Source organism: Hyperolius riggenbachi, chromosome 3 (genome assembly GCF_040937935.1).
Source record: "Hyperolius riggenbachi isolate aHypRig1 chromosome 3, aHypRig1.pri, whole genome shotgun sequence".
Lineage (NCBI taxonomy): Eukaryota > Metazoa > Chordata > Amphibia > Anura > Hyperoliidae > Hyperolius > Hyperolius riggenbachi.
The window spans coordinates 145354980-145381422 of record NC_090648.1 but is presented as its reverse complement, the minus strand read 5'-3'; the positions used below and the strand labels follow the sequence as shown (position 1 = coordinate 145381422).

At 46.4% G+C, this 26443-nt stretch overlaps 1 protein-coding gene across 2 annotated transcripts in view; it reads left to right on the top strand.

The window, feature by feature from the left end:
- Positions 1 to 20782: 20782 nt before the first annotated feature.
- ANP32A (acidic nuclear phosphoprotein 32 family member A) overlaps positions 20783 to 26443 on the top strand; it is a 46940-nt gene continuing 41279 nt past the window's right edge. Inside the window, exon 1 of one of the 2 annotated variants that reach the window (XM_068275055.1) lies at positions 20783 to 20939. In XM_068275055.1, the coding sequence (XP_068131156.1) occupies positions 20886 to 20939 (54 nt within the window). In that variant the 5' untranslated portion in view covers positions 20783 to 20885. The remainder of the gene's footprint in view (positions 20940 to 26443) is intronic. The other variant, XM_068275054.1, reaches the window with a different exon arrangement.

The window sequence follows — 26443 nt, the reverse complement described above, 5'->3', positions numbered from 1 at the left end:
CTTCAAAATGCAGCTAATCATGATAAGCCACTCACATCTGTAATGCCAGGGCACGGGAGGTGCAGTAAAGATCCGTGCAGCTCCCCATACACACATTAGGCATCCAATACCTTTGTGGGCGGAACTTCACACTTGCTTCTCCACTCTCCTTAGTTTTGCAGCAAGATGGCCTGCTCTGATTTGCACTACCAGTGAAAGTGGCCTGTACTGCGCTCCACACGCTACCAGGAGCGTCATCACTAATAAGGGAAGAGATACCTGGGAGTGCATACAATCCCATGGGAGGACTGTAATGATACTTTTATCAGTGATTACAAAGTGGAAGTGGTAACGCTGCATCCTCTTTTGCTTACGTTCACATCATTCCTCATTTTCCCCAGGCTGTATACAGTACAGTACTGTATATCCAGCGCTGGTGTCATTCTTCTTGTCTTACAAATGTTAACAGGCATCAACTCACTGCACTAAGCCTGAAGAGAGCAGCAGACCATGGGTTTCACACCGACATATGACGCATGCCCACTTTTTACTATATCCAGAGCCAATGTCTCGAAGAGGCCAAAAAAAAAAAAAAACATTTACTACAACCCAAATTTTATTATATCCGGGTTTACTATACCAGGCGTTGCTCTTATAGACTTATAATGAAGATTGGCCAGGACCTGGAGAGGTAGATTACTATACGATCTGCCTCCTCGGTTTCCCCTCTTCTAATTCAGACAAATATCTAGCTATATACAGTGGGGTGCGAAAGTTTGGGCAACCTTGTTAATTGTCATGATTTTCCTGTATAAATTGTTGGTTGTTACCATAAAAAATGTCAGTTAAATATATCATATAGGAGACACACACAGGGCTCTATTCATAAAAAAGTTGTGGCGAAAAAACTCCTGGAGGGAAAATACCGCAGCGGTATTTTACACTTCTGGGTGGTCATTCAAAAAAATGTTGCCAGCTGCGATGCAAGTGCGGAGATCTCCCGCTGAAGGCTGGCGGTAAGCTGTCGGAAGGCATGCGGAAACACTTCAGCCAGCAGAGTCCCTCCGTGCACTGCTCTCTCTGGGAGGTCTGTCCCATTCACTTGTATGTAATCCGCAAAATCAGAGGAAGCGGTATTTCCCGTCCACATACCGCTTCCTCTAAACTTCATGAATGGCCATTTTGTTACTTTTTTTCTAGATAAACCTAGAAAAACACTGGAGAGGGCGGAAATTTCTCGCTCTGCTGGGGGATTGTAGATTTTCATGCGGGAACAGCTTTTATGAATGCCCACTTTGCTAAATGGACGGGAAAATCCGCTGTTTTGAGCGGAAAACTTGCGGTAACCTTTTATGAATAGAGCCCACAGTGATATTTAACCACTTGCCGACCGCCCCCAGCCGATGGGTGGCGGCAAAGACTGGGCCCAAACGACCGCAATACGCCCATCGGCGGGGGCGGCTGCGGGAGTGGCTATGCGGCGATCGCGTCATTCGTGACGCGATCAGCCGCCGGGGACTGGCTCCGCCCACCGCTCGTAGTAACCCGCCGGCCGTTCGGAAGCGCCGGCGGGTTACTAGCACCCGGATCGCCGCATTTACATTGTATAATAGGCTTTGTAATGTATACAAAGCCTATTATACTGGCTGCCTCCTGCCCTGGTGGTCCCAGTGTCCGAGGGACCACCAGGGCAGGCTGCAGCCACCCTAGTCTGCACCCAAGCACACTGATTTCCCCCCCCCCCCCTGCCCCCTGATCGCCCACAGCACCCCTCAGACCCCCCCCTGATCACCCCCCAGACCACTGTTTGCACCCAGTCACCCCCCTAATCACCCATCAATCACTCCCTGTCACTATCTGTCAACGCTATTTTTTTTTTATCCCCCACCCTGCCCACTGCCCCCTCCTGATCACCCCCCACCCCTCAGATTCTCCCCAGACCTCCCCCCCCCCCCGTGTACTGTATGCATCTATCCCCCCTGATCACCTGTCGATCACCTGTCAATCACCCGTCAATCACCAGTCAATCACCCCCTGTCACTGCTACCCATCAATCAGCCCCTAACCTGCCCCTTGCGGGCAATCTGATCACCCACCCACACCAATAGATCGCCCGCAGATCCGACATCAGATCACCTCCCAAATCCATTGTTTACATCTATTCTCTCCTCTAAACACCCACTAATTACCCATCAATCACCCCCTATCACCACCTGTCACTGTTACCCATCAGATTAGACCCTAATCTACCCCTTGCGGGCACCCAATCACCCGCCCGCTCACACGCTCAGATTGCCCTCAGACCCCCCTTTATCAATTCGCCAGTGCAATATTTACATCTGTTATTCCCTGTAATAACCCACTGATCACCTGTCAATCACCTATCAATCACCCCCTGTCACTGCCACCCATCAATCACCCCCTGTCACTGCCACCCATCAATCAGCCCCTAACCTGCCCCTTGCGGGCAATCTGATCACCCATCCACACCAATAGATCGCCCGCAGATCCGACATCAGATCACCTCCCAAGTGCAGTGTTTACATCTCTTCTCTCCTCTAAACACCCACTAATTACCCATCAATCACCTATCAATCACCCCCTATCACTGTTACCCATCAGATTAGACCCTAATCTACCCCTTGCGGGCACCCAATCACCCGCCCACACGCTCAGATTGCCCTCAGACCCCCCTTTATCAATTCGCCAGTGCAATATTTACATCTGTTATTCCCTGTAATAACCCACTGATCACCTGTCAATCACCTATCAATCACCCCCTGTCACTGCCACCCATCAATCACCCCCTGTCACTGCCACCCATCAATCAGCCCCTAACCTGCCCCTTGCGGGCAATCTGATCACCCACCCACACCAATAGATCGCCCGCAGATCCGACATCAGATCACCTCCCAAGTGCAGTGTTTACATCTCTTCTCTCCTCTAAACACCCACTAATTACCCATCAATCACCCCCTATCACCACCTGTCACTGTTACCCATCAGATTAGACCCTAATCTGCCCCTTGCGGGCACCCAATCACCCGCCCACACACTCAGATTGCCCTCAGACCCCCCCTTATCAATTCGCCAGTGCAATATTTACATCTGTTATTCCCTGTAATAACCCACTGATCACCTGTCAATCACCTATCAATCACCCCCTGTCACTGCCACCCATCAATCACCCCCTGTCACTGCCACCCATCAATCAGCCTCTAACCTGCCCCTTGCGGGCAATCTGATCACCCATCCACACCAATAGATCGCCCGCAGATCCGACATCAGATCACCTCCCAAGTGCAGTGTTTACATCTCTTCTCTCCTCTTAACACCCACTAATTACCCATAAATCACCTATCAATCACCCCCTATCACCACCTGTCACTGTTACCCATCAGATTAGACCCTAATCTACCCCTTGCGGGCACCCAATCACCCGCCCACACGCTCAGATTGCCCTCAGACCCCCCTTTATCAATTCGCCAGTGCAATATTTACATCTGTTATTCCCTGTAATAACCCACTGATCACCTGTCAATCACCTATCAATCACCCCCTGTCACTGCCACCCATCAATCACCCCCTGTCACTGCCACCCATCAATCAGCCCCTAACCTGCCCCTTGCGGGCAATCTGATCACCCACCCACACCAATAGATCGCCCGCAGATCCGACATCAGATCACCTCCCAAGTGCAGTGTTTACATCTCTTCTCTCCTCTAAACACCCACTAATTACCCATCAATCACCCCCTATCACCACCTGTCACTGTTACCCATCAGATTAGACCCTAATCTGTCCCTTGCGGGCACCCAATCACCCGCCCACACACTCAGATTGCCCTCAGACCCCCCCTTATCAATTCGCCAGTGCAATATTTACATCTGTTATTCCCTGTAATAACCCACTGATCACCTGTCAATCACCTATCAATCACCCCCTGTCACTGCCACCCATCAATCAGCCCCTAACTTGCCCCTTGCGGGCAATCTGATCACCCACCCACACCAATAGATCGCCCGCAGATCCGACATCAGATCACCTCCCAAGTGCAGTGTTTACATCTCTTCTCTCCTCTAAACACCCACTAATTACCCATCAATCACCCCCTATCACCACCTGTCACTGTTACCCATCAGATTAGACCCTAATCTACCCCTTGCGGGCACCCAATCACCCGCCCACACGCTCAGATTGCCCTCAGACCCCCCTTTATCAATTCGCCAGTGCAATATTTACATCTGTTATTCCCTGTAATAACCCACTGATCACCTGTCAATCACCTATCAATCACCCCCTGTCACTGCCACCCATCAATCACCCCCTGTCACTGCCACCCATCAATCAGCCCCTAACCTGCCCCTTGCGGGCAATCTGATCACCCACCCACACCAATAGATCGCCCGCAGATCCGACATCAGATCACCTCCCAAGTGCAGTGTTTACATCTTTTCTCTCCTCTAAACACCCACTAATTACCCATCAATCACCCCCTATCACCACCTGTCACTGTTACCCATCAGATTAGACCCTAATCTGCCCCTTGCGGGCACCCAATCACCCGCCCACACACTCAGATTGCCCTCAGACCCCCCCTTATCAATTCGCCAGTGCAATATTTACATCTGTTATTCCCTGTAATAACCCACTGATCACCTGTCAATCACCTATCAATCACCCCCTGTCACTGCCACCCATCAATCAGCCCCTAACTTGCCCCTTGCGGGCAATCTGATCACCCACCCACACCAATAGATCGCCCGCAGATCCGACATCAGATCACCTCCCAAGTGCAGTGTTTACATCTCTTCTCTCCTCTAAACACCCACTAATTACCCATCAATCACCCCCTATCACCACCTGTCACTGTTACCCATCAGATTAGACCCTAATCTACCCCTTGCGGGCACCCAATCACCCGCCCACACGCTCAGATTGCCCTCAGACCCCCCTTTATCAATTCGCCAGTGCAATATTTACATCTGTTATTCCCTGTAATAACCCACTGATCACCTGTCAATCACCTATCAATCACCCCCTGTCACTGCCACCCATCAATCACCCCCTGTCACTGCCACCCATCAATCAGCCCCTAACCTGCCCCTTGCGGTCAATCTGATCACCCACCCACACCAATAGATCGCCCGCAGATCCGACATCAGATCACCTCCCAAGTGCAGTGTTTACATCTCTTCTCTCCTCTAAACACCCACTAATTACCCATAAATCACCTATCAATCACCCCCTATCACCACCTGTCACTGTTACCCATCAGATTAGACCCTAATCTACCCCTTGCGGGCACCCAATCACCCGCCCACACGCTCAGATTGCCCTCAGACCCCCCTTTATCAATTCGCCAGTGCAATATTTACATCTGTTATTCCCTGTAATAACCCACTGATCACCTGTCAATCACCTATCAATCACCCCCTGTCACTGCCACCCATCAATCACCCCCTGTCACTGCCACCCATCAATCAGCCCCTAACCTGCCCCTTGCGGGCAATCTGATCACCCACCCACACCAATAGATCGCCCGCAGATCCGACATCAGATCACCTCCCAAGTGCAGTGTTTACATCTCTTCTCTCCTCTAAACACCCACTAATTACCCATCAATCACCCCCTATCACCACCTGTCACTGTTACCCATCAGATTAGACCCTAATCTGCCCCTTGCGGGCACCCAATCACCCGCCCACACACTCAGATTGCCCTCAGACCCCCCCTTATCAATTCGCCAGTGCAATATTTACATCTGTTATTCCCTGTAATAACCCACTGATCACCTGTCAATCACCTATCAATCACCCCCTGTCACTGCCACCCATCAATCACCCCCTGTCACTGCCACCCATCAATCAGCCTCTAACCTGCCCCTTGCGGGCAATCTGATCACCCATCCACACCAATAGATCGCCCGCAGATCCGACATCAGATCACCTCCCAAGTGCAGTGTTTACATCTCTTCTCTCCTCTAAACACCCACTAATTACCCATAAATCACCTATCAATCACCCCCTATCACCACCTGTCACTGTTACCCATCAGATTAGACCCTAATCTACCCCTTGCGGGCACCCAATCACCCGCCCACACGCTCAGATTGCCCTCAGACCCCCCTTTATCAATTCGCCAGTGCAATATTTACATCTGTTATTCCCTGTAATAACCCACTGATCACCTGTCAATCACCTATCAATCACCCCCTGTCACTGCCACCCATCAATCACCCCCTGTCACTGCCACCCATCAATCAGCCCCTAACCTGCCCCTTGCGGGCAATCTGATCACCCACCCACACCAATAGATCGCCCGCAGATCCGACATCAGATCACCTCCCAAGTGCAGTGTTTACATCTCTTCTCTCCTCTAAACACCCACTAATTACCCATCAATCACCCCCTATCACCACCTGTCACTGTTACCCATCAGATTAGACCCTAATCTGTCCCTTGCGGGCACCCAATCACCCGCCCACACACTCAGATTGCCCTCAGACCCCCCCTTATCAATTCGCCAGTGCAATATTTACATCTGTTATTCCCTGTAATAACCCACTGATCACCTGTCAATCACCTATCAATCACCCCCTGTCACTGCCACCCATCAATCAGCCCCTAACTTGCCCCTTGCGGGCAATCTGATCACCCACCCACACCAATAGATCGCCCGCAGATCCGACATCAGATCACCTCCCAAGTGCAGTGTTTACATCTCTTCTCTCCTCTAAACACCCACTAATTACCCATCAATCACCCCCTATCACCACCTGTCACTGTTACCCATCAGATTAGACCCTAATCTACCCCTTGCGGGCACCCAATCACCCGCCCACACGCTCAGATTGCCCTCAGACCCCCCTTTATCAATTCGCCAGTGCAATATTTACATCTGTTATTCCCTGTAATAACCCACTGATCACCTGTCAATCACCTATCAATCACCCCCTGTCACTGCCACCCATCAATCACCCCCTGTCACTGCCACCCATCAATCAGCCCCTAACCTGCCCCTTGCGGGCAATCTGATCACCCACCCACACCAATAGATCGCCCGCAGATCCGACATCAGATCACCTCCCAAGTGCAGTGTTTACATCTTTTCTCTCCTCTAAACACCCACTAATTACCCATCAATCACCCCCTATCACCACCTGTCACTGTTACCCATCAGATTAGACCCTAATCTGCCCCTTGCGGGCACCCAATCACCCGCCCACACACTCAGATTGCCCTCAGACCCCCCCTTATCAATTCGCCAGTGCAATATTTACATCTGTTATTCCCTGTAATAACCCACTGATCACCTGTCAATCACCTATCAATCACCCCCTGTCACTGCCACCCATCAATCAGCCCCTAACTTGCCCCTTGCGGGCAATCTGATCACCCACCCACACCAATAGATCGCCCGCAGATCCGACATCAGATCACCTCCCAAGTGCAGTGTTTACATCTCTTCTCTCCTCTAAACACCCACTAATTACCCATCAATCACCCATCAATCACCCCCTATCACCACCTGTCACTGTTACCCATCAGATTAGACCCTAATCTACCCCTTGCGGGCACCCAATCACCCGCCCACACGCTCAGATTGCCCTCAGACCCCCCTTTATCAATTCGCCAGTGCAATATTTACATCTGTTATTCCCTGTAATAACCCACTGATCACCTGTCAATCACCTATCAATCACCCCCTGTCACTGCCACCCATCAATCACCCCCTGTCACTGCCACCCATCAATCAGCCCCTAACCTGCCCCTTGCGGTCAATCTGATCACCCACCCACACCAATAGATCGCCCGCAGATCCGACATCAGATCACCTCCCAAGTGCAGTGTTTACATCTCTTCTCTCCTCTAAACACCCACTAATTACCCATCAATCACCCCCTATCACCACCTGTCACTGTTACCCATCAGATTAGACCCTAATCTGCCCCTTGCGGGCACCCAATCACCCGCCCACACACTCAGATTGCCCTCAGACCCCCCCCTTATCAATTCGCCAGTGCAATATTTACATCTGTTATTCCGTGTAATAACCCACTGATCACCTGTCAATCACCTATCAATCACCCCCTGTCACTGCCACCCATCAATCACCCCCTGTCACTGCCACCCATCAATCAGCCCCTAACTTGCCCCTTGCGGGCAATCTGATCACCCACCCACACCAATAGATCGCCCGTAGATCCGACATCAGATCACCTCCCAAGTGCAGTGTTTACATCTCTTCTCTCCTCTAAACACCCACTAATTACCCATCAATCACCCCCTATCACCACCTGTCACAGTTACCCATCAGATTAGACCCTAATCTGCCCCTTGCGGGCACCCAATCACCCGCCCACACCTCAGAACATCCTCAGACCCCAGCCCTGATCACCTCGCTAGTGCATTGCTTGCATCTATTTCCCCCCTCTAATCACACCTTGAGACACCCATCAATCACCTCCTGTCACCCCCTAGCACACCTACCCATCAGATCAGGCCCTAATTTGCCCCGTGTGGGCTCCTGATCACTCGGCCAAACCCTCAGGTCCCCCTCAGACCCCCTTCTGATCACCTCCCCAGTGCATTGATTGCATCTATTTTCCCCTCTAACCGCCCCCTGAGACACCCATCAATCACCTCCTGTCACCCCCCTAGCACTCCTATCCATCAGATCAGGCCCAAAACATCCTGTCATCTAAGAGGCCACCCTGCTTATGACCGGTTCCACAAAATTTGCCCCCTCATAGACCACCTGTCATCAAAATTTGCAGATGCTTATACCCCTGATCAGTCATTTTGAGAAATTTGGTTTCCAGACTACTCACAGTTTTGGGCCCGTAAAATGCCAGGGCAGTATAGGAACCCCACAAGTGACCCCATTTTAGAAAGAAGACACCCCAAGGTATTCTGTTAGGTGTATGATGAGTTCATAGAAGATTTTATTTTTTGTCAAACGTTAGCGGAAATTAGATTTTTATTGTTTTTTTCACAAAGTGTCATTTTTCACTAACTTGTGACAAAAAATAAAATCTTCTATGAACTCACCATACCCCTAACGGAATACCTTGGGGTGTCTTCTTTCTAAAATGGGGTCACTTGTGGGGTTCCTATACTGCCCTGGCATTTTAGGGGCCCTATACCGTGAGGAGTAGCCTAGAAAACAAATGCCTCAAAATGACCTGTGAATAGGACGTTGGGCCCCTTAGCGCACCTAGGCTGCAAAAAAGTGTCACACATGTGGTATCGCCATACTCAGGAGAAGTAGTATAATGTGTTTTGTGGTGTATTTTTACACATACCCATGCTGGGTGGGAGAAATCTCTCTGTAAATGGACAATTGTGTGTAAAAAAAAATCAAAAATGTGTCATTTACAGAGATATTTCTCCCACCCAGCATGGTTATATGTACAAATACACCACAAAACACATTATACTACTTCTTCTGAGTACGGCGATACCACATGTGTGACACTTTTTTGCAGCCTAACTGTGCTAAGGGGCCCAAAGTCCAATGAGTACCTTTAGGATTTCACAGGTCATTTTGAGACATTTGGGTTCAAGACTACTCCTCACGGTTTAGGGCCCCTAAAATGCCAGGGCAGTATAGGAACCCCACAAGTGACCCCATTTTAGAAAGAAGACACCCCAAGGTATTCTGTTAGGTGTATGATGAGTTCATAGAAGATTTTATTTTTTGTCACAAGTTAGCGGAAATTGATATGTATTGGTTTTTTTTTCACAAAGTGTCATTTTCCGCTAACTTGTGACAAAAAAAAAAATCTTCTATGAACTCACCATACTCCTAACAGAATACCTTGGGGTGTCTTCTTTCTAAAATGGGGTCACTTGTGGGGTTCCTATACTGCCCTGGCATTTTAGGGGCCCTAAACTGTGAGCAGTAGTCTAGAATCCAAATGCCTCAAAATGACCTGTGAATAGGACGTTAGGCCCCTTAGCGCACCTAGGTTGCAAAAAAGTGTCACACACGTACTCAGAAGAAGTAGTATATTGTGTTTTGGGGTGTATTTTTACACATACCCATGCTGGGTGGGAGAAATATCTCTGTAAAAGGACAATTGTGTGTAAAAAAAAATCAAACAATTGTCATTTACAGAGATATTTCTCCCACCCAGCATGGGTATGTGTAAAAATACACCCCAAAACACATTATACTACTTCTCCTGAGTACGGCGGTACCACATGTGTGGCACTTTTTTGCACCCTAAGTGCGCTAAGAGGCCCAAAGTCCAATGAGTACCTTTAGGATTTCACAGGTCATTTTGCGACATTTGGTTTCAAGACTACTCCTCACGGTTTAGGGCCCCTAAAATGCCAGGGCAGTATAGGAACCCCACAAATGACCCCATTTTAGAAAGAAGACACCCCAAGGTATTCCGTTAGGAGTATGGTGAGTTCATAGAAGATTTTATTTTTTGTCACAAGTTAGCGGAAAATGACACTTTGTGAAAAATAACAATTAAAATCAATTTCCGCTAACTTGTGACAAAAAAAAAAATCTTCTATGAACTCACCATCCTCCTAACGGAATACCTTGGGGTGTCTTCTTTCTAAAATGGGGTAATTTGTGGGGTTCCTATACTGTCCTGGCATTTTAGGGGCTCTAAACCGTGAGGAGTAGTCTTGAAACGAAATTTCTCAAAATGACCTGTGAAATCCTAAAGGTACTCATTGAACTTTGGGCCCCTTAGCGCAGTTAGGGTGCAAAAAAGTGCCACACATGTGGTATCGCCGTACTCAGGAGAAGTAGTATAATGTGTTTTGGGGTGTATTTTTCCACATACCCATGCTGAGTGGGAGAAATATCTCTATAAATAGACAATTGTGCGTAAAAAAAAATAAAACAATTGTCATTTACGGAGATATTTCTCCCACCCAGCATGGGTATGTGTAAAAATACACCCCAAAACACATTATACTACTTCTCCTGAGTACGGCAATACCACATGTGTGGCACTTTTTTGCAGCCTAACTGCGCTAAGGGGCCAAAAGTCCAATGAGCATCTTTAGGCTTTACAGGGGTGCTTACAATTAGGCACCCCCCAAAATGCCAGGACAGTGAACACACCCCACAAATGACCCCATTTTGGAAAGTAGACACTTCAAGGTATTCAGAGAGGAGCATAGTGAGTCCGTGGCAGATTTCATTTTTTTTGTCGCAAGTTAGAAGAAATGGAAACTTTTTTTTTTCTTTTTTTTGTCAGAAAGTGTCATTTTCCGCTAACTTGTGACAAAAAATAAAATGTTCTATGAACTCACCATGCCTCTCACTGAATACTTTGGGATGTCTTCTTTCCAAAATGGGGTCATTTGGGGGGTATTTGTACTATCCTGGAATTTTAGCCCCTCATGAAACCTGACAGGTGCGCAGAAAAGTCAGAGATGCTTGAAAATGGGAAAATTCACTTTTGGCACCATAGTTTGTAAACGCTATAACTTTTACCCAATCCAATAAATATACACTGAATGGTTTTTTTTTTTTTATCAAAGACATGTAGCAGAATAACTTTCGCGCTCAAATGTATAGGAAATTTTACTTTATTTGAAAAATGTCAGCACAGCAAGTTAAAAAAGTCATTTTTTTGCCAAAATTCATGTCTTTTTTGATGAATATAATAAAAACTAAAACTCGCAGCAGCCATCAAATAGCAGCAAAAGAAAGCTGTATTAGTGACAAGAAAAGGAGGTAAAATTCCTTTAGGTGGTAGGTTGTATGACCGAGCAATAAACCGTGAAAGCTGCAGTGGTCTGAATGGAGAAAAAGGCTCTGGTCCTTAAGGGGCGAAAAGACTGTGGTCCTCAAGTGGTTAAGAAGTGAAATGACGTTTATTGGATTTACAGAAAGTGTGTAATAATTGTTTAAACAAAATTAGGCAGGTGCATAAATTTGGGCACCACAAAAAAGAAATGAAATGAATATTTAGTAAATACTCCTATTGCAGAAATTACAGTCTTTAACCACTTAAGCCCACAGGGTTGTTTATTGCATCTGAGCAACTTTCACCTCCCATTCATTTGTCAATAACTTTATCACTACTCATCACAATGCATTGATCTATATCTTGTTTTTTTCTGCCACCAATTAGGCTTTCTTTGGGTGGTACATTTTCCTAAGAATTATTTTATTCTAAATCCATTTTAACAGGAATATTAAGAAATAAATGGAAAAAATCATTATTTCTTAGTTTTTGTCCATCATAGTTTAAAAAGGAATACATGTTACTGTAATTAAAACCCATGTATTTTATTTGCCTATTTGTCCCGCTTATAACACCATTTAAATTATGTCCCTATCACAATGGCCTTCATTCATAAAGCATTACCTCATGCGGTAATGCTGAAAACAGCAGACTTTCCCGACCACTTAGAAATTTGTCAATTCATAAAGGCTGTTACCGCATGAAAAGCTGACATTACCGACCAGGGAGATAAATTACCGACTTGGCTGTAGTTACCTCCAACACGTCAGTAAATTGTCAGCAAATGTCAATTCATAAAGCCTGCAACAAGCGGTAAGCCTGACGATAGTTACCAACATTTTTGGTGAGGCGTTAAAGTGAACCTAAAGTCCCCCCAAAAAAACGAGATGAACTCACCTGGGGCTTCCCTCAGCCCCCAGCAGACGATCGGTGCCCTCGCAGCTCCGCTCCGATGCCTCTGGACCCGCCGGCGAGCACTTCCGGTTTGGCCGTCACCGGCCGACAGGCATGGGAACGCGAGTGATTGTTCGCGTTCCCAGCCTGTATATCGCCCCCTATGCTGCTATTGCGGCCAGGAGGTCGCAATAGCAGCATAGGGGGCGATATACAGGCTGGGAACGCGAACAATCACTCGCGTTCCCATGCCTGTCGGCCGGTGACGGCCAAACCGGAAGTGCTCGCCGGCGGGTCCAGAGGCATCGGAGCGGAGCTGCGAGGGCACCGATCGTCTGCTGGGGGCTGAGGGAAGCCCCAGGTGAGTTCATCTCGTTTTTTTGGGGGGACTTTAGGTTCACTTTAACAAGTTACCGACACCTCTGATGAATGCAAAGTGCAGAGAGCCGAAGTCTGTTTGAGTCATCCGTGGAGAGAGCCGTCTGTGTGAGTAATTTGAGCAGGCAGGAAAAGTCTGTGCGAGTCATCTGTCTGAGTCATTTGTGCAGGCAGGGAAAGTCTGTGCGAGTCATCTGTCTGAGTCATTTGTGGAGTCATTTGTGCATGGCAAAAGAGAGAATCGCCACACTGCTCTACTCTACCGCTCAATGGGCTGCGGTAATTTACCGACCTTCAAAGGCAGCTGGGGAAATCTTTATGAATTAGCACACAGACCGGGAGAATACCAAGTGCGGTATTTTCCCGACAAGATTTTTTTTTATCGCACTGCTTTTTATGAATCAAGGCCAATGTATGGGGCCAATATTTTATTTGGAAATAAAGGTGCCTTTTTTCAATTTGCGTCCATCACTATTTACAAGCCCATAATTTAAAAAAGTATATTAATATACTCCTTTGACATGCACATTTAAAAAGTTCAGACCCTTAGGTAACTATTTTTTTTTTCTTTTTTTGTAATTTTTTTACTGAAAATTTTATTTGGGTAATTTTTGGTGTGGGGAAGTAAACAGCTAATTTTTAAATGTAATTTAATGTATTTATTAAAATATATATGTGGGTGTAGTCTACTATTTGGCCACAGTCAAAAAAGTCAAAAAGTTTTTTGCAGAAATACCGCGGTCTCGGATGAGAGACTGTCGGTTTTCTGCGGGGGACTTAGATCGGTGAATGGGAAGGGAAGTATTTTCCCATTCACTGATCGGGGGGCTAACGGCGGGTGCGCACGCGATCGCGCGCACCGCACACTGGAAGGTGCACAGCCTATCTGGACGAACATATTCGTCCAGATAGACTTAAGTGGTTAAACGCTTCCTGTAGGTTTCAATCAGAGTCTGGATTTTGGTTAAAGGCATTTTGGACCATTCCGCTTTACAAAACATCTCTAGTTCATTCAGGTTTGAAGGCTTCCAAGCATGGACAGCTCTCTGTAACTCACACCACATATTTTCAATTATATTCAGGTCTGGGGACTGAGATGGCCATTCCAGAACGTTGTATTTGTTCCTTTGCATGAATGTCTTAGTGGATTTTGAGCAGCATTAAGGGTCATTGTCTTAAAGGATTCAGCCCTGGCACAGCTTCAGCTTTGTCACAGATTCCTGGACATTGTTCTCCAAAATCTGCTGATACTGAGTGGAATCCATGCGTCCCTCAACTTTGACAAGATTTCCAGTCCCTGCACTGTCCACACAGCATGATCGAGCCACCACCATATTTACTTTAGGTAGCAGGTCTTTTTCTTTGAATGCTGTATTGTTTTTCCTCCATGCATAACTTCCCTTGTTATGCCCAAATAACTAAATTTTAGTTTCATTAGTCCATAGCACCTTATTCCAAAATGAAGCTGGCTTGTCCAAATGTGCTTTAGCATACCTCAAGCAACTCGGTTTGTGCTGTGGGCGGAGAAATGTCTTCCTCTGCATCACTCTCGCATACAGCATCTGCTTGTGTAAAGTGCGCCACATGGTTGAACGATGCACAGTGACTCCATCTGCAGCAAGATGATGTTGTAGGCCTTTGGTGCTGGTCTGTGGGTTGCCTCTGACTGTTCTTACTATTTGTCGCTTCTGTTTATCCGAGATTTTAGTCTGCCACTTCGAGCCTTAACTTGATCTGAGCCTGTGCGGTCTTCCATTTCCTCAATGTTTCTAACTGTGGAAACAGACAGCTGAAATCTCTTACACACCTTCACCTAAACCATGATGATGAACAATCTTTGTCTTCAGGTCATTTGAGAGTTGTTTTGAGACCCCCATGTTGCTACGCTTCAGAAAAAAATAAAAGAGGGAAACTTACAATTGACCCCCTTAAATACTATTTCTCATAATTGAATGCACCGATGTATGTAGGTCAGGGGTTACTGAGCTTACCAATCCAATTTGAGTTCCAATAATTAGTTCTAAAGGTTTTGGAATCAATAAAATGACAACAGTGCCCAAATTTATGCATCTGCCTAATTTTATTTAAACAATTATTGCACACTTTCTGTAAATCCAATAAACTTCATTTCACATCTCAAATATCACTGTGTGGGTCTCCTATATATATTTAACTGACATTTTTTATCGTAACAACCAACAATTTATACAGGAAAATCATGACAATTAACATGGTTGCCCAAACTTTCTCACCCTACTGTACCTGGTGAGTTCAGACAGATCGGTCCCATACCCTTTGCATATTTGAAGAACATTTTATTGCCAAAACACCCCCCTTGCCTCCCCCCACCCACCCTAAAAATTACGCACAAGCCTTTTTCAGATTCCTGTTTAACCACTTAAGCCCAACTGGACGAGATTTCTCGTCCAGTTGGGCTGCGCGCACTCCCGCGGGTCGCGCACGCTCCCGCGGGCCCCCCCGTGCGCGCCCCCGCTGCTGGCCGCTAGCCCACCGATCAGTGAAAGGGATTATAAATCCCTTTCGCTGATCGGACCCCCCCCGGAGAAAAGCCGACAGCGTCTCTTCAGACGCTGCGGCTTTTCTGAGCTCTGGTCTCCTTTCTTCTGCCTGGGAGCGAGATCGATCGCTCCCAGGACTTTTTGATTCTGGCCATCTTGTGGCCAAATAGCAAATTACACCTAAAAAAAAAAGTTTTAAAAATAAACATATAAATATATTAAAAAAAAACCCTGTTTACCTCCCACACCAAAAAATACCCACATACAAGTTTAAATTAAAAAAAAAAAATTACAATAATAAAAATTAAAAAAAAACAAATAGTTACCTAAGGGTCTGAACTTTTTAAATATGCATGTCAAAGGAGTATATCAATATGATTTAATAAATTATGGGCTTCTAAACAGTGATGGACGCAAAACGGAAAAAATGCACCTTTATTTCCAAATAAAATATTGTCGCCATACATTGTGATAGGGACATAATTTTAACGGTGAAATACCCGGGGCATATGGGCAAATACAATACGTGAGTTTTAATTATGGAGGCATGTATTATTTTAAAACTATAATGGCTGAAAACTGAGAAATAATGAATTTTTTCCATTTTTTTCTTATTCTTCCTGTTAAAATGCATTTACAGTAAAGTGGCTCTTAGCAAAATATACCACCCACAGAAAGCCTAATTGGTGGCGGAAAAAACAAGATATAGATCAATTAATTGTGATGAGTAGTGATAAAGTTATTGGCAAATGAATGGGGGGTGAAAGTTGCTCGGATGTAAAAAAATTTCAACCCTTCGGGCTTAAGTGGTTAAACACAGTGACCCCATCCCTAACAAGATCAACCTAGACAGCTCTCATTTAATGAACAAACCTGGTTAAGCACCATAAGATATATGTGGCTGCCCAAAAACACATAACTAATACAATATAAAGTGAGTATGCTATTGTACCCCCAATGTTAGTTAAAAGTTTGGTCGCTCAGCGTCATGTTAGTGCTGTGCACAACTAAAGGTCAACTATACTCACGTTTGGTGGACTTGACAGCCAATAAATTCACCTTGGAAAGCCATTGAACCTCTATTAAAAAAATACATCCGAGCAAAAAACAAAAACAAGATCTACTTACCTGGGGCTTCCTCCAGCCCTGGCAGCCTATCTGTCCCTCACCACATCTCCAGTGTCCCCGGATCCTGTTGCAGATGTTGACCTCGCCAAGTCAGCATCTACTGCACGCCAACGTGAGGCTGCACCGCTCGCGCTTCACGTTGTAAAGAATCTTATAGTGGATAACTGGGGAACAGATAGGATTCCGAATCTTGAGGAATGGAAGAATAGCTTGTGCAGTATGTTCGGGTCAGTTGTCACCGACCAGGAAGACTTCACATATTACTGGAGAGTGGAGGGAGACGCCAGGGCATGGGAGGTGCAGTAAGGAACTGCACAGCTCCCCATACATACTATTTATGTTATATCTTGCATCTCATGTTGTCTACATATGTGGGGTGCACTACTCGCCACTTGAGAGCGCGTATAGCGGAGCACTATTGTGGTACAAATTGGAACACTTTCCGTAAATCCGCTGTATCCAAACACTTTGAAACTGTGCACAGGGGGGATTTATCTGCTTTTAGGTTTCAGGGGGTGGAGCGGGTGGTTTGTCCAGAGGTTGCGATATCCAAAGACTGTTGCTAAACGCGAAGCCTTTTGGATCCATCGATTGGGTACTCGCACACCACAGGGTTTAAATAAAAACTGGAATTTAAGCTTGGTTTACACATATTGATAGCATATGCACTTTTTCTCAATTGCATAAAGAGTTATGTCTGTTCATTATATTGTATTTGTGCTGCTTTTGTTCTCTTCTTTCTTGTCTATATATTTATATTGTTAATTCAGTGGTTACTTTTTATACATCTCTTTCAATGTTATTAAAGTAATGCTTTTACAAGTGTTTTCTGAGAGTGTATGTTCCTTTAAGGAGTAGTTTGTGTGTTCCCGGGGGTGGAGCTTTTCCTCCCTGGCTCCATATAAATTCCTCCTTATACAGGTTCACTTTTAACTACGATTAAGGGCAGATGGTAAGCCCGATACGCGTGAGTTGATCCTGTGATTTTATTGCACTGTCTGTGGATTTTTCAAATAAATATATCAGCCTTTTTCTACTTCAATCTGGTCTGGTTTGCGGATCCCTTTTTTGTTCATTTATCTCGTATGGCCTGGCTGACCTGATCCTGCACCGACTGATATGATGTTTGGGGGTTTAGAGCGTTTATGAACTTTCTTTGTTGCTACAGCTCCCCATACACACATTAGGCACCCTTTTTTAATTTAATTTAGCGCTAAGGTATCCTTCAATATTGGCTTATGTTAAAAAACAAAACAAAAAAACCCACTTATTCTTTCTGCAAACCATGATGTAATGATGAACCCGATGCAAAGAGCTTCATTATGAAGCCTATCTATGATTAGGTTCCATAAAAAATGGCATAATATCAAAGCTGAGTGTTTGCCTTTAAAAAAAAAAAAAAAGCTGCACTTAGTACAATCTCTCTCCATGTTTTTTGCATGGAGTGTATATGATCTGGAAATAAATTACAGACAGACATTCACTGTGAAGAGGTTCTGTGGAAAAGAACTTCAGATGTTTGTTAACCTCCCTAGCGTTCTGATTATATGCGGCACACGGCCGCGGGAGGCTTTTTTTTGGCTATTTTTTTTTTTTTTTTAACATGTAGCTAGCGCTAGCTACATGCTTCCCCCCTCCCTTCACTATCCCACACACCCCTCCGATCGCCGCAAATACCCAACAGGAAATCCAGTTCTGAACGGGATTTCCTGTATGGGCTTCCCCCGTCGCCATGGCGACGATCGGACTGACGTCATCGCCGTCAGGGGGAGTCCCGATCCATCCCATAGCGCAGCCTGGCGGTGATTGGCCAGGCTGCGCAAGGGGTCTGCGGGTAGCGGTGACGATCGGAACAAACACGCAGCTAGCAAAGTGCTAGCTGCATGTTTGAAAAAAAAATGTATGCAAATCAGCCCACCAGGGCCTGAGCAATCCAGCACAGCTGAGCTCGTCCGTAACGCCCAGCTGGAGTTGGAGGATCTGTCGATTGAAAAAAGGAATGGTCCTATGACTTTTTAATGACCCATGCGTGTTAACTATTTTATAACCTGGGTTGTTGAGGGCTGACAAGCCTCCTTTTAGTGTCTTTGGTGCAGGGCACAAGGTTAGAGTGTTGAGACACCCCGGCACTTACTGGACCAAGAGTGCTGGAATACTGATTATCATTGATATTCTACTATTGCTTCCTCTAGCCCAGGGCCAATCCATCTACATTGGGGGCCCGGGGGACGCTCTTCACATCCCATTGATGCTGATTGAAGATGTGGCTGCTAAACCCACGATTACCTACCCCCAGCTCTTGGGTCCTTGAACTGTGCATTTACACAGGGGATTACATGGCCCTGAACATAAAGACCCTCAGATGATGCAATATTAGGTTTGTCGCACAGTGCGGCTTTTCAGGAACCTTGCGTTGGTATCGCAACGTAACATGCACAGTGCGAAAGAACCAGTAGTAAGGCCAGAAACCCACTAGGAGCGATTTCTAATTTGAAAAAGCTCTTGCTAATGCAATTCAATGGGGGATTTTTATAAAATCAAATCGCTGAAGTGGGATCACATCCGTAGCATTACATTAGCAAGAGTTTTCAAATCGCAAAGCGCGTAGAAAATCACTCCTAGTGGGTTACTGGCCTACGAAGAAGCAGCAACTAAAATTTGATATGACCTTAAAAGTTTAAACACACATGCTGCTTGGGAATCAGACGTGATGCACAGTAAACTGCAACAGGTTTGAGGATGCACAGATGTCAGTGGATTTTGAGAATGAAATGCCTGGCTATGTGTAGATATCCTTTGAACTTCAAATAGCACAAAATGATCAGACACTGGGTACATTTTATTGATGAGACCAAGGTTGCTTTTGAAAAGAGCAATTCATCTGCGTAGAAATAACTAGCACAGGTTGAGCATCCACTTCCTTGGTGTAGTAATCAATACCAGGGCCGTTTCTGGACATTTTGGCGCCCAAGGCAAGGGAGCTGTCCCCTCCGAACTTATGAATAGGAAGTCTATGGCCTACATTTACTGGCTTTATTGTTTCTCAAACCAAGTCTATAAAGTATTTTCACGCATTATTACCAGGCCAGATATTACTCACTGGCTCAAACTCACACAACCCACATAACACATCCTTCCTATAACTGTTAAGAGGATAGCACAACTACAGTATACTGTTTATGTGAAGCCCGCACACACACAAATTGCCTGTCCTCTGATTTTGGAGTGTTGGACAACAATCAGGCGTGTGTATATGTGGCAAACGACAAGACAGACGAATGATAACAGGCAGTTTGCCCGATCCATCCGGAGGACCGACTCACACGACCGTTGGGCCGTTAAAATGTAGTTGGCCACGCGTGTTCAACATCGTTTCAATGGTGTTGTTGTTTTGAATGCAGCCATGTCGTGTAGTTTGTCGTTTCGCTTGCCCATGCAGTATTTTAAATCGGTTGGTGGTGTCTTGTCAATGATGGCAGATTGAAATATTTTCAGGAAACATTTACAGGATGAAATAGTGTCCTTGAAATTCCAGCTTTATTATGTAAATTAGTAGTGCCTATTTAAGCATTAAAATTACCATTCATCCATGTCTTAATGGACCTAGCAGTTATCTGTAAGTATTCCGTAAAAAGCAGTCTACAAAAAAAAAAAAGCTCCTTAGTGCCCCTCTCAAGCAGCTGTCACTTCAGGCATCTGCCTGGTTTGTCTATGCCCAAAAACGGCCCCAATGCATTCTTATAAACAGTGTAAAATGAAACTGTTGTAACTATCTTGGCTCAAAAACAGGTCACTGTGTAACTCGGCGAATTTAACAAAACTATTCAGCGGCGTTTCGTGCATACACCGCTATATACAATGGAACAAAATCCTGCAAGACAAGATTTCCTACATAACTGCCAACACGGAGGCAATAGCGCTCATACACGGGCAGGAGAGGGGATCGCTAGGAAACGAGATTACTGCCAGGCAGGCACCACCCGGATCCCCCATGCCAGTCTCTTCCCTGCAGTGCGCGCCCTTTCTCCAAGCAGCTTTGCGCGGCGCTGGGCACTTCTGCCCATCACTTTTACACAGGAGCGCCCGGGAACAGATAACAATTGGCTGGTTATACGAGAAAGCGCCTCCCGATTGGTCAGAACAAGCGTCAGTCAAGAGAAACGTCGCCGCCCCCTGAGCCAGCAGGTTAGTGTTCGCCGCGGTGCAGCGCAAGACCCGCGAAGCGCAGTGCCCGGAATCGGGTGAGACTCGGAGATCGCAAGATGGACATGAAGAAGAGAATCCATCTGGAGCTGCGAAACAGAACCCCGGCCGATGTAAGAACTGCTGCCCTTGTGGCCACTGCCAGTAGCTGCCAAGCCGGCTGGTGTAGAAATGCCGCCAGAGATAGGGGGGCACCTGAGCAGAGGGCACTCGCTGCGAGCTGGCCGCTGTTTACTGCTGGGCTCCTCATCATCGGGAATGTTTGTAACTTTGTAACCTCAGGAACGCGCCGCCCTCTCGTCGCGCTTCGTCTAGTGCAGCTCGCAATGATCACACATCTCCGAATCCGCCGACCGACTTGTATAGATCACTTTCCCCAATCGTCGATCTACCGATCTAGATCTCCCCAAACATCTCCAATCCGCCAATTAACTTAGATCTCCCAGTCGTCCCCAATCCGCCGATCCTCTAGATTACTTTTCCCATTCCGCCGATCTTTTAATATAGATCACTCCCTCATTCATCTCCAATTCGTCGATCTACTACTATAGATGACTCTCCCCAATATCCCCCCAACACCTGCGCAGCATCGTTCGGATAGATCTGCCCTGAAGTTCCGTGCGGGTTTCCGTTTGTTTGATTTTTAAACCCCCGGAAATTCTTAGTTTAGCGTCTGTTCTACTCTGTACAGTGATGTATGGCTTTGTGGTTGCTAGACGGTCAGGTTAGTGGGCAGCATTGTGCAGTGATGGGTGGTTATGTGCTGCATGCCAGGCTGGTGGGCAGCATTGTGATGGGTGGCGGATAGTACTAGTGGCAGAGGATCCAGTGAATGCGCGGCGGCGTCCTATGGAATGTGCCTGTCTCAGCAGCCTGGCCGCGCGTAATGACTCCGGGTTAGTGGCGCTGTGGGCAGCCTGGAGTTGTGCAGCGCGGCGGCTCGACGTTCTGTGGCAGCGTTCCATTCTCCCCGCGGCGTCATTGTTGCCGAGTGATAGGTGGGCATTGCTCTGCCATGGGCTGGGCGCCGTGTCTTGCACAGTATCAGCCCGTATAATACACACAGTAGATCGGGTTATGCGCTGTGTGTGAGGAGCAGTGGCGGGTGCTGCTGGCGGGGCCGCATGGTTTTTGTTGTAAGCTTGGTTAGCAGAGAGGGTGGGGTGACGGGAAAGGTGAGTTCTGGGTGTGGCGTATTTGGTTGCCACTTTCTGTCGCTGGGAAGGGCCGCCCCAGCCGCCTTTTGTATTCCCCTTTGAAGCGGCGTCTGTTTATACAGCAGAGGCGCCATCTTTATAGCCTGCCAGCGAGACTGCCTCCCTTCCCCGCCATGGTATCAGGGTGTTACGCAGCCGCCTCGCTCGGATAACATAATGGCGGATCCGGGGTCACATGACCAGCCGTTGAGGCCATTTTGTTTCTGTAGCGTGTCCTTAGGAAGGGCACGCAAATAAAACCATAACGGCAACAGTGTGAGTGTATGTAGTTGGGAATTCTAACGTGCAGCGCTATGGCAGCAGCACAGACTGCTAATAAACTGTAATTCTCATTTCTCAACTGCCCGCCCTTCTGTCTGAGGGGAGGGACTGGAGCTCCTCTGCTGGATGGAGGATCGCTCTCCATTTGTCTTCTGTGACACTGACAAGAACAGGTGGACACAAGGCAGCGTTCTGTAGTGTGCTGGTTGCTAAACTGCCATAGTTATTTTTTTATTTATTTAACTTTGCCAAATTGATAACATGAATCCCCAACTGACACACACAGCCACTGATACTTGCAGCTTATTAATGTGCAAATACCTCATAAGCTTGCCTTGGTAAGTTGAGATTTATGCAGGTCATACAGTGTGACCATTCAACAATATAACATTTAATAAAAAGTTTTCTTCACCAATGGCAAATAAATCTTAAAAAAGAAAACACAGAGCAATTCATCACTTCAACATACATAGCAAGCATTAGGGCCTTTTAGGCCCGGTTCACATTAGCGGTGGCTATCCGGAATAGCCGTGCCGGAGCCGCACCGCATGCTGGCCGGACGAAACGGACGCACGGCATAGCAATGTAAGTCTATGCCAGGGTTCACATGTGTCCGTTTCGTCCGGACCGGATCCGGACTCCGGTGTCCGTTCCAACATGCGCTATTTTTTGGTCCGGCTCCTCCGGCAGCCGTATCCGGGGCGGAGCCGGACTGCACCATCCGGCCAATGGAAACCAATGAGAACCGGAGAGCGCACAACACACTGGCAAAAAATCCGGATGTTCTACCCCACTTCCTATGAGGATTGTTGCGGCGATATTGTATCGGGGACACATGGGCAACCATTTTGGAGTGGAGCAGCACGAGCTGGAGATGTTGGCAGCATGTTGGAGGTGGAGGTGAGTGCTAAACAGCGGAGGGCCTGATTCCACAGGTCCCCCTTCTGCTGACCTCCCAGACCCAACATTTTTTTTTGTTTTTATACAGGTTGTTATCTCTTTTAGAATCCGGATCCGGACCGCAACCGTGTTCATACCGCACGGAAACCGTATGCAACCGGACCGGATCCGGACAGGAACCGTACGGTTCAGGTCCGATCCGGCTCCGGTGCGGTCCGGACATCCGGTGCGGTTTTTGCAAAACCGCAAGTGTGAACCGGGCCTTAGGGCCCTTTTCCACTAGCAATCACAAACACCATTTTGTTATGCGATTGCGCTTTTTCATTTGCATTGCTTTATCCCTCTTAAAATCGCTTCAGAAAGCGTTGCAAATCGTATCCATATAGTGGAAAATACTTCTCATGATTTCTGTGACAAAGTAGCAACCCTAGCGATTTTAAAAATACTAGCGATTTTGCGATTCAGCTGTGTAGTGGAAAAAGGCCCTAAGTCGTGATTTGGAATTACTGGCGATTCCAGAAGCTCTAGGCTAATTAAATTCAAATGTGGAAACCTGCATGATTTTTGGAGCGATTTAATAGAGGACAGTGATAGTCCAACATCACTTTCTTCTAAATCGCTCCGGAATCGCTTGTTTTTTAAGTTGCAAAATCCCTCTCAGCATTCTGAGAGTGATTTTGCAATCGCAAGTGGGCATTCAGCGTTACAGTGCTTAGAATCTTGGATGCAGATATACAGGATTCCAGCATATACTGTTTGAGCCCTGGATATTGTCAGGGTAATATTTTGCTGATGTCATTGTTGACGGCTTGGGCTCTACCAGCAGCTAACTTATGTTAAACAAACTCTAACCTCCTCCCTTCTCATTCATCCATGGCAAGATTTGCCTCTCCTCACTTCTACGATCCAGTACCTCTTGCCTAACCTTAAAGTGTCAGTTCATGCATACTTAAAGGGACACTTAAGCCAGGAAAAAAAATGAGTTTTACTCACCTGGGGCTTCTACCAGCCCCCTGCAGCAGTCCTGTGCCCTCGCAGTCACTCACTAATCCTCTGGTCCCCTGCTGCCAGCTAGTTTCGTTTTTGCCGACAGTCCCATCAGGACTGGCCATGCGTAGCTTTTTCCGCATTTCCGACTGTAATTAGCGGGCTGCAACACGTACAAAAATACGCGTTGCCGCATTACGCACGCATAGATATGCGACAACGCGTATTTTTTTACGCGTTGCATCCCGCAATAGTGCTAATTACAGTCGGGAATGCGGAAAAGGCTACGCATGGCCAGTTCTGACGGGACCATCAGCAAAAACGAAACTAGCTGGCAGCGGGGCACCAGAGGATTAGTGAGTGGCTGCGAGGGCACAGGACTGCTGCAGGGGGCTGGTAGAAGCCCCAGGTGAGTAAAACTCTTTTTTTTTTTTTTTTTTTCTTCTGGCTTAAGGTTCACTTTAAAGGATACCCGATGTGACATGATGAGCTAGACATGTGTATGTACAGTGCCTAGCACACAAATAACTATGCTGTGTTCCTTTTTTTTATGTCTCTGCCTGAAAGAGTTAAATATCAGGTGTGTAAGTGGCTGACCCAGTCCTAACTCGGACAGGAAGTGACTACAGTGTGACCCTCACTGATAAGAAATTTCAACTATAAAACACTTTCTTAGCAGAAAATGGCTTCTGAGAGCAAGAAAGAGGTAAAAAGGGGAATTTCTTATCAGTGAGGGTCACTGTGTAGTCACTTCTTGTCTGAGTCAGCCACTTACATACCTGATATTTAACTATTTCAGGCAGAGAAAGAAAAAAAGGAACACAGCATAGTTATTTGTGTGCTAGGCACTGGACATACACAGTCTATCTCATCATGTCACTTCGGGTATCGTTTAAAAAGACTCTGAAGTCTCCCGAAAATGAGGTTTTTAAGAGGATTTTACTTTAAAAACCTCATTAACATTATTGCCCCTCTTAAAATGCAGCAGAACCGCGGCTGAAAACCCCCCTCAATTACCCCAAACGCACAGGGGTACATCGTGGGCTCCTTCCGCATAGAGGCAGCGCAGCTCTGCCTCTATGCGTGTCAATCAGCCCAGATCGCCGCCTCTCCCCCGCCCCTCTCAGCCTTCCTTCACTGAGAGGGGCGGGGGAGAGGTGGAGATATGTGCTGATTGACGCGCATAGAGGCGGCAGCAAAATCCGCGACCAAGAAAGTTGTGGATTTTGCCTACCAAGTAAGGGGTGAGTTTAGGGTGATTGAGGGGGTGTTCAGCCACGGTTCTGCAGTGTTTTAAGAGGGACAATAATGTTAATGAGGTTTTTAAAATAAAAACCTCATTTTCGGAAGACTTCAGAGTCTCTTTAAGGGTGCTTAAAATGGGAGTGTGATTTTACTCCCAGATTCAGATACTGCCATAGTGCTGTTTTACCTTTTTCATTGTTTTCATCAATTGCTTTTTAACACTAGTGTTATATTTCCTCTGTGGTGTTTATCCACAAGTTACCACAATCCATAAGACATATTTATGTGTCCAGGTAGCATTATTAACTGAATGGTCGCAGGGATTTAGAAGGTTGACACGGTGGCACTCACATGGGGAAATGTTAATCAGATTTAGTAAATGCCGCAGACTTTTTCTGTACGAGGGTGGAGCTACGCATTGGAACTCACTTGATACTGGGCTTTGGTGAATGCTATTGCACCAACAACGTGCCATTAGAATATAACTTTAAGCATGAGCGTACCTCTGTGTTTTTTATGTACAACAGAGGTATGCTGTAATATATACCATGTATACCAGAAGTTGTTTTTGTTTTTTTTTCTAACTTTTATGATTTATGTAGTTTAAAGAGAATCTGTATTGTTAAAATCGCACAAAAGTAAACATACCAGTGCGTTAGGGGACATCTCCTATTACCCACAATTTTGCCACTCCTCGCCGCATTAAAAGTGGTTAAAAACAGTTTTAAAAAGTTTGTTTATAAACAAACAAAATGGCCACCAAAACAGGAAGTAGGTTGATGTACAGTATGTCCACACATAGAAAATACATTTATACACAAGCAGGCTGTATACACCCTTCCTTTTGAATCTCAAGAGATCATTTGTGTGTTTCTTTCCCCCTGCAGCTATCTTCCACTGAAGTGTCAGGCTGTTTCTTCCTGCAGAGTGCAGACAGCTCTGCCCATATGTAATTCATCAGTATGTGAAAGCCCAGCCAGCTCAGAGGAGGATTTATCCAGCTTGTA